Genomic DNA, 9,635 nt, shown 5'->3' on the forward strand with positions numbered 1-9,635 from the left:
CAAATTTTAGGACCTGTTATTTTTAATATATAAATATATATATATATATATATATAAATAATATGAAAGTTATATGTATATGTGTACGCAAACATACATACACAAACACATACACACGCATATACACGCACGCGCGTACACACACAAGCACAAACACAGACACACACACACAAATGTTTGTCCTTCAATAGGGAATGTTTCGGTCCTTGATTTATGTAGTACCAATTGAACAGTTTGTTTTTCTAATTTTTAATTTTATTTTTGAAAAGAAGTATCTAAAATGTAAAGACTTTCAAAGGTTAATTAATCATTTGTTGCGTGTTAAAAATATTGCTGTTTTAACAAAATCTTCAACACATTTTTGAAATTTTATTTAAAATTCTTTCAAATATGAATTTTAAATGATAATCATCTTGATATAATCAAACATACTTTAATGTGAAGTCTATAATATTTGAGAATATGTTTTTTCCGAAGTACAAAGATTTTTTGAGAAAAAAAAAAAAAAAAATTTTGACTGGCGAGCGAATAATAGTGATGACATACCTAGGGATAATTGAATAGAAGCTGCTGCTGTTGACTTCAGTGGACGTGGTATTGTCGTCGTCGTCGTCGTTATCGGCGTTTCGATGACGTCACTGCAGTTTTTGTTCCCGTCTTATTGACGTCAGAAATATTATTCATAATATCTTCTTCATCATCATCGTCGTCATCATTGTCATCATCATTGTCATCATCATCATCATAATCATCATCATTGTAACACCATCATCATCATCATCATCTTCGTCTCGTCGTCGTCCTCATCAACATCCCCACTTGATCATCATCAGCACCCATGAAGTGCGTTTCTCAAAAGGATGATTTTGAAAAAGATTCTCGACAACATTTTTCGAAATTTAATTAGGCTAAAAATATCAGTTATAACCAAATTCACAGAAGCACACATACACATATACACGCACACACACACACGCACACATACTCTCATGCAGTTTAAAAATTATTTTAACTCTTTGTATTCTACTCGACGCTCATATTTATTGAAAACCCCCCTCTAAATTAATGTTTACAATATTTGCTAAAATGTACCAGAGTGCATTTGAACCAAGTAAGCGAGCAACCAACGGCTCCAAACATGATGTTTTTATCATTCAAATTAAATAGCAGCGTACTAAGTTAATGTGTATTTGAGAATTTGTGATTGCACTTGTGGCAAGTTTATCAAACGATGCCAACCATTTCTTATTTAAAATCCAATAGAACTGAGTGACTAAATGGCGCAATAGTTAAACTGTCCGGCAGTATTGCTGCATGAACTGGGTTCGATTACACACAAAGATCCCCTTTTATCGTTTGCACTGTGTTGTTGAAGTTGATTCTTTTAAAAACATACAATAAAGATTATTCTAAAAATAGAGTTTAATTGAAAATCAAAATATTTCTATGTGTAAAAAGATATATTCAAATAAATTTCTTTTCCACCGAATTAAAATCACACTTAGAACTTTAATTTTCTTCCTAATTGGATCGTTGGCTGTTGCACCTGTGCTGAGGTATAAAGAACTCCCTTCCATTGTTAACATCTGCTCTTAGCTGCCATTCAGAGAATAAATTCAAACATTCGAAATGAAAAAATAAATAAAAAAAACAAGTTTTACGCAAATAACAAAGTATTTACGTAAGAATAAAAAAATATATATGTATATATATGTTGGTTACTATTTTAAAAAGAAAAATAACCAATTAACTAATCAATTAAGAAAGTATTTAAAATTTTTTATTATAAATCAAGATGAAACTGAAATACGTATTTGATTTCATATTACGTATCTATATGCCACACTTTATTAATACTAGAGAAGTTATATTTTAGCGCCTTTTAAAACTTCTCAAAGGTACCGCTTAAGTCATGTGGTTCAATTCATAAAAAGATGATTTTTAAGTGTTTTACGGAATTGTTGAAGAGTGAATTTAGACTGACGAAGGTTGTGTGTTTTAGAAGATGAGTTTTTCTTTCGCTTACCTCAAGTCTGTTGTTTATCATCCATTTATTTAAATCTTTAACATAGCTGACAAATTTGTGAACTAAACTATCAAATGACACTGTTTTAAAACAAATGGGAGCAAAAGCGTGATGTTTAAGTTCAAACTTTTTGAAGATATTGAACATATCAGCTGTGTAGAGTAAAAACAATAGAGGTCCTAAAACGGAGCCTCGAGGAACCCCAAAGGAAACCACCGCGACAATGTACCTTTGAAGAGAATCCGTTGTGTTCTACCAATCAAATACGATTCAAACCAGGTATATTACATATATATGCGCACACACACCACACACGCATACACACACTCTTTTTTTCTCCTACATACACACACTCATACACACACGGGCACACATACACTACCTCTTTCTCTTACATACACACACACACTCACGCAAACACAGGCACAATCATTCAAAGTATTTAATTTTTACATTTCCATTAAAAACTTAAAACAAAATTCCTCACAGAATTTCTCATGATTTTAATAAAATTTGAAACATTTTCACAAATTTTCTGGCTAAATTTTTGTCATTTGATTGACGCTGGGTTTATATTTTACAACAGTTAGTTTCAGTCACATCTCATTTCAGGAATTTAATGGAAAATATTTTTTATTTGTATTTTTCCAGGCAAGGCAACAAAAAAAAACTGGAAAAATGATTCGACCACATGTGTGTTTTAGAAATTGGAACGCTTCCGAGAAAATGATACTATGTGGAATATAAAGATTGAATTTATCATGATGAAGATGATGATGGCACTGGTGACAAAACGATGAGACAGAGATAATATAAACAAAATAATGATGATAGTTATAATTATTATAATTAATAATAATAATAATACCATTATTATATCAGTAATATCTGAAGAAGACGGTGATGAGTGCGATCAGATAGAAAAAGTTATTAATTATAATCGTCTTGGCAAATTTGGCTGACATCCAATGATAATACGTCAAATAAACTGCCCCAGCATACTGATTACATAGCATGGAATACATTACCTTTAATATTAAAATACCTTTTTATTATAATCGTACTGCATTATAATTTAATAAATTATTATTGTTTTACATGATAAAAGCATAATGTTATTTTCTTATTCCTCACACATACATACATGTACACATTTTAATCTACAATAACAGACTCTCACACACGCACAAAACACACACACATACACGTACATACACAAACATTCAGATCAATTTAGTGTATTTAGTACAATCACGCCTCTCCAGATATAAGAAATATAGGGCTACATAGACACACACGTAGATACAAATACACAGACACAGTAATATACATAAAAGCAATCAAAAATAAACTGACACTAATAACCCCGTAGAAACACAATGAAACATTGCGTCGCAAACAAATACACACAGACAGACACGAAAAATCACACACAGACAAATAAAAAAATTACACACAGACAGAAAGAGACACAAACAAACTTACCCAGACATTCTCTAGCATTTAAATAAGGTTACGAACCAGTAAACACGCAGTCGAATCTACGGATCGGACTAAGCATTAAGTTGATGGATGTATCTTCATCGTCTCTAATACATAATAAATGAACGTTACTTCGTGTCTGATTGCTCCCTCTTCGTACATCACTTGCTTTTTGGTCTTTTTGGTTCTTTCTTTATTTTATGGGTGCATGTATGTGTGTGACTATTTTTGTGTATTTGCGTGTCTATGTTTGTTTCTATCTATGTCGGTGTCATTATGATGTGTGCGTGTCTTTATGTATGTCTGTCTCTATGTTGCTGCTTCTGGGTGTGTGTCTCTAGGTGTGCGCGTGCATGCCTGCTCGTATCTTCATTGGTTCCACTAAGTTGGTTGTTTATTGGTTCTTAGGTATTCCATATCTTGCTGAGGTGTTGACAGTTTTTTGTGGTGCAGCTCCTTATGAATTATTGTTCTTTGATGTTGTGTGGTTTTGGGCTTCGGTGTTTGTACACTCGTCCTTTATTGCATATATTGTTATTTTTATTTTCAACGTGTTCACTGTTTTGTGACGGTTGTTAAAATTTGGCCGATTTAATGACAGTTAAAAATCTGTCAAGTTTCGTTATCAGTTGTTTGAATTAATAAAAAATGATGTCAAACTTTTTTTTTCAAAATCCAAATTAAAAAAGTATGAAGAGCAAAAAAGACTACAACGACATCATTTTCAGCGGAACATTTGAATTGATGTTGATGGTGAGATTATTACAAAGAACGGCAATTGTATGTATCTCGAAGCAATGAATATATGTTGATGAGGAAACAACTAACCCAAACTGGCAACATGTGTACATATTTTTTGTACAACTACTGTATTTATTTAACTTTATTATTTTTTCACAAAGAAAGCCCAATTTCTATATAGATAAAGTTACATTTCAACAAACTTCGGCGCGTTTTAAACAATTTTGTTTATTTATTTTTCATTTAATTTCAAATGTTCAAAATTTCATTCTGCTTGGTTTTTATAATTGGAAAATGAGATTTGTTAACAAAATATAGATTTATTCTTCTCTGTAGAAAAATGTTACTATATTTCCTTCAATGCAATCAATCACACTGCAACCACCCAAAAGGTTAAACTTCTGTGAAATACTATGCGAACGAAAACCGTTTAACTGTTCAACCAAGATAGTTTAATAAATAAAATTTTAATGTCCTAAATTTTTATTTTTCAACAGATTTCTTTTTTTGGCTTTTTGTGTAGGTAATTTGCTTTTTTGTTAATTTGTTAATTCATTCGATCGGGCACTAAGTTATTCTTTCACTGACTCATTCTTTCATTCATTTATTCGTTTATTTTTTCACTCCCTCCCTCCCTTCCTCACTCACTCACTCACTCACTCACTCACTCACTCACTCACTCACTCACTCACTCACTCACTCACTCACTCACTCACTCACTCACTCACTCACTCACTCACTCACTCACTCACTCACTCACTCACTCACTCACTCACTCACTCACTAACTCACTCACACACTCATTCATTCAATCATTGCCGCTGATCAACACGGACAACTCAAACTACACTTAAACATTTCTGTATCGCATAATCCCAGACCGAAACGTGCTCTTGAAAGAGATTCTAAAAGAAACAAAATGCAAAAAAACCTCGTTGTAGAAAGAATTATTTCAAGGTTTTCAGTTGTTTGAATATGTAAACTTTATTCTGTTCGGTTTGAAGCGTTGATACGTTTGTACTGGGTTCGATTGCTGGCTTGCTACACTTGAATGAACAATTTGAAAATGATTTTTTGTAATAATCGCTCATTCACTTGTGTTAGGTAATCTTTGTATGACGTGTGTGCGTGTGTGTGTGTGTGTGTGTGTGTGTGGCGTGTGTGTGTGTGTTGTTGGTACCAGTGGAAAATAATTATGAGAGATTGTTTGTTGTTTCAATAAGTTCAAATGATTTTTTTAACTAAAAAGCGAAAGCGAAGTGGAATTATTTATTAATGGGCAAACCATTCGATTCTCTATATTTCATTCCTTTTAAAATGTTCACATCGCACCTCCCTAAAAAATAAAATCTCAGAGATGAATTTCTTTTCGAAATATTGAAAGGCCACCGGATGACATTCATTCACGCTTAATGACCTTTATCTTTCGATAAAAATAAAAATTGAACATTGGAAGTATTTTATCGACGGTTTAATATTTTAAAAATTTTATAATATTAAATTTGAATAGTTCAACCAAAAATTAGTAAAATAAATGAACCATTCAAATCAATTAAACAGTGGAACGCCAAATACAAACAAAGCAAGCACACAATTGCATACATAAGAATACATTCAGTTTTAAGTTAAATAGTTCACTGAACCAGAGGTGAGCAAACTAAGGTGTGTGTTTGTATCATGTTTTTATCATGTTTTTATCATGTTTGTATAATGTTTGTGTCATGTTTGTATCATGTTTTTATCATGTTTTTATCATGTTTGTATAATGTTTGTGTCATGTTTGTATCATGTTTGTATCATGTTTTTATCATGTTTTTATCATGTTTGTATAATGTTTGTGTCATGTTTGTATCATGTTTGTATCATGTTTTTATCATGTTTTTATCATGTTTGTATAATGTTTGTGTCATGTTTGTATCATGTTTGTATCATGTTTTTATCATGTTTTTATCATGTTTGTATAATGTTTGTGTCATGTTTGTATCATGTTTGTATCATGTTTTTATCATGTTTTTATCATGTTTGTATAATGTTTGTGTCATGTTTGTATTATGTTTGTTTTTTGTATTGTAGGCGTGTGTGAGCACAAAACAAAAACAATCACTAAACTTGGACAGGAGGCGATTCAAAGTTACCTACCTATTGTCAATTATTTCTTTTATAAACTTTAATATAATTCCAGCCATGGCTTGCCTGTGTTCAACTAACTCAGACTTCATCAACCTACGTTCGACTAACTCAATCCCTAGCTTGCCTATTGGTTGTTAACACAGCTCATTTCACACAATTTTTATTTGTAATTTTATTTTACCAATGAATATTAAAATTAAAAGAATAGACATACAAACACACAGACAAACATGCAAACGCTATATAACTCTATATAGCCTTGCAACACTATATAACACTATATATAACAACAATAACAACAACATTAACAATAATAATAATTCATTACCGCTATAAAAACTGACAATTCAATCGGCGAACCAATAAAAACTTTAAAATAAATGTGTGCCCATTGTAACACTCGATCAGTTCATGCCAGGGATAAAAGAGGAAAAACGTCATTCGTCCTTATCTTTCAAGTTGAGTGTTTGTGGAAGAAAATTATTTCCCGTCAAAATTTTCAGTTTTCAACACTCCCTTTAGATCGAAAAATTAATTAGGTTCTTGGCAAGAAACGCTGGAATAAGAATTTATTAAAAAACAGACACACGTTCAGACACACAATTACACACATACACGTACAAATGCTACACACACACACACACACACGCACACACACATACATACCAGCACACCACGCAAACACATACGGACACATATACACGTGTGTGTGTGTGTATGTGTGTGTGTGTGTGTGTGTGTAAAAACCCAGGAAGCTGATATTTGTTTATAATGACGTTGATGTATGCCTGCTATCTGCCGCATCATCTGATCTCCATTAACTTTTTTATGACAAAAAATAACATGGAACAATATTTTCATCAATTGAGGTTTTATTTAAAATAATTAATAATAATAACATTATTATTATTATGTTATTTAAAATAATTATTTATGATCATAATTATTTCATTATTATTTAAAAATAATCCAAACCTCAACTTAACAATAAAAAAAACTTAAAAATAGTCCTCTTTGATTAAAAGTGACCAAAAAATAAGCAAAAAAATTATGAAGCGCTTAATTTATAACTTTCATTATCTGCTAAGCGCATATGTTCCAGTATCACGGTGTATATTTATTAGCTTTTTATAGGTAATATTAGTTTTTCGGGTTTTTTCTGTTTGTTCTTTTTTTCTACTGATTTGTTGATTAGGTTGGTTCAGGATTTATAATGCTTCCTAATGTCGCGAATAGTTAGTTAGTAGCTGTGTTTGTTTGTTTGTTGGTGTGTTTGTTGTTGTTGTGTTTGTTGTTGTTGTGTTTGTTGTTGTGTTTGTTGTTGTTAAATTTGTTAGTATTGTGTTTGTTGTTGTTGTGTTTGTTGTTGTGTTTGTTGGTGTTATGTTTGTTGTTGTTGTACTTTAGATATATATATATATATATATATATATATATATATATATATATATATATATATATATATATATATATATGTGTGTGTGTGTGTGTGTGTGTATGCTTATATATATATAAGGGAGAGAGAGAGAGAGAGAGAGAAGGAGAGTGAGAAAAAGAAAGAGAGCAAAAAAGAGTGAAAGGCAAAAATGAAATCAAGTCAGTAGCAAAACGTCCTCAAAAACAATGAAATAACGGAAACAAACACAAAAGACAAAAAGAAAAAAATGACGTCAACATAGAACTTTAGTGTTGAAAACCAATTGAAATTAAAAGTAAGAAGCGTGAAGCCAACACCTAAAAATTTTAATTAATCGGTTTTTTGCGTCTTTTTAATTTAGTTCATACACATAAATTTTATCTGCAAGTTTAGTTCATTACATTCAATCATTCTATAAAATATTTATTCATTCATTCATTCACTCATTCATTCACTTACTCATACATTCATTCATTCATTCATCCATTCATCCACTCATTCATTCATTCATTCGTCAGTTCATTTGTTTTCCTGTTCGTTCGTTCATTATTTCATTCATATATTTGTTCATTGTTCACAGAAACTCATCGGTCTGTTGTTGAGTTCGTTGACTTGAAATTATAGTTAATCAAATCGTTTTTTTTGTGGAAAAAACAAATGTTTTTTGTCAATGTTTTTTTTAATTTTTTCCCTTAATTTTTATGTACACTCGTATAGTTAATGATCAGCAGCCTGAATGAATGTGTACCTGCTTGTTTATGAATGCAATTAAAAACATGCATGTTGGTTTGCATATTTGATGTTATGTATGTTTGTTTGTTTGTGTGTGTGTATGTGTGTGTGTGTGTGTGTGTGTATGTGTGTGTGTACGTTTTGGCCGATATAAATTTACGTATTTTGTATTTTGGGTTTACGTATTTTTGGGTTTACGTATTTTGTATTTTGGGTATTGTATATGTTGTAGGTGTTGCAGATGTGTATAGGTGTGTATATTTATTTTACTCTATTTTGGAAAAAATACTTTTATGAATACTTTAAAAATACTTTTTAAGAATACTTTTATCAATCCAGAGTTTCCGGGTTCGAAACCAGTGAATTCTATTACCGCTAACAACATTTGTCTTGCCAGTTGTAACTCGATATACTAGCATATACGTACATACGTAGGTAATGAATGTTTTTAAGTTTTGTTTTAGAACGTAAAATAGCATTAAGTAGGGCATAATAAAATGCACTGGTTAGAACGACTGGCTGGATATTAGGTACTAGATTATGAGCATAAATACAGTTTCAAAATGAAAAACACTAGTAAAAAAGAAAAAATGAAGAAAAACTGTAAAAAAAACGAAAAAAAGTGAGTGAAACTAATACACATTGTTATAGTTTTTCTGTGGAAAAAATATTCTTACATGGATCATGAATTATTTGCATATGGTGGATTGTTATGCCATGGTATGGTAAACTGAAATGCCAACAATTGATGTATCTGTATCTATGTACACATTTTTCTTTAATACATTTGTTTGTTTGTTTGTGTGTGTTTGTTTGTGTGTGTGTATGTGTGTGTGTGTGCATTAATACATGTATGCCTGTGTGTTTGTATGTGTGTGTTTGTGTGTGTGTTTTCTTGCATAAGCTTGTATTTATGACTTTGTTGTCGGTATTCCTGTTTTTGGAATTTCAAAAAATTATGTTTTTTTTTTTTAAAATCTAACTTTTTTAACTACGCCAATTTTATTAAAATGTTTAAAAAAAATTTGAACTGTGATGTGTATATAATGGTTTTAAAGTTAGACAAAAAAAGATTACAAAAGAACTTTCTTTCATTAAGTTGTAAAC

General features: G+C 30.9%; 1 protein-coding gene across 1 annotated transcript in view; it reads left to right on the plus strand.

The window, feature by feature from the left end:
• Positions 1–5,917: 5,917 nt before the first annotated feature.
• HELRODRAFT_74499 (hypothetical protein) overlaps positions 5,918–9,635 on the plus strand; it is a gene marked incomplete at both ends in the record, with an annotated part of 12,422 nt that continues 8,704 nt past the window's right edge. The window contains one exon of the mRNA XM_009014741.1: positions 5,918–6,284. Within this exon, the coding sequence (XP_009012989.1) occupies positions 5,918–6,284 (367 nt within the window). The remainder of the gene's footprint in view (positions 6,285–9,635) is intronic.

This window comes from Helobdella robusta (genome assembly GCF_000326865.2).
Source record: "Helobdella robusta unplaced genomic scaffold HELROscaffold_14, whole genome shotgun sequence".
NCBI classification, from domain to species: domain Eukaryota; kingdom Metazoa; phylum Annelida; class Clitellata; order Rhynchobdellida; family Glossiphoniidae; genus Helobdella; species Helobdella robusta.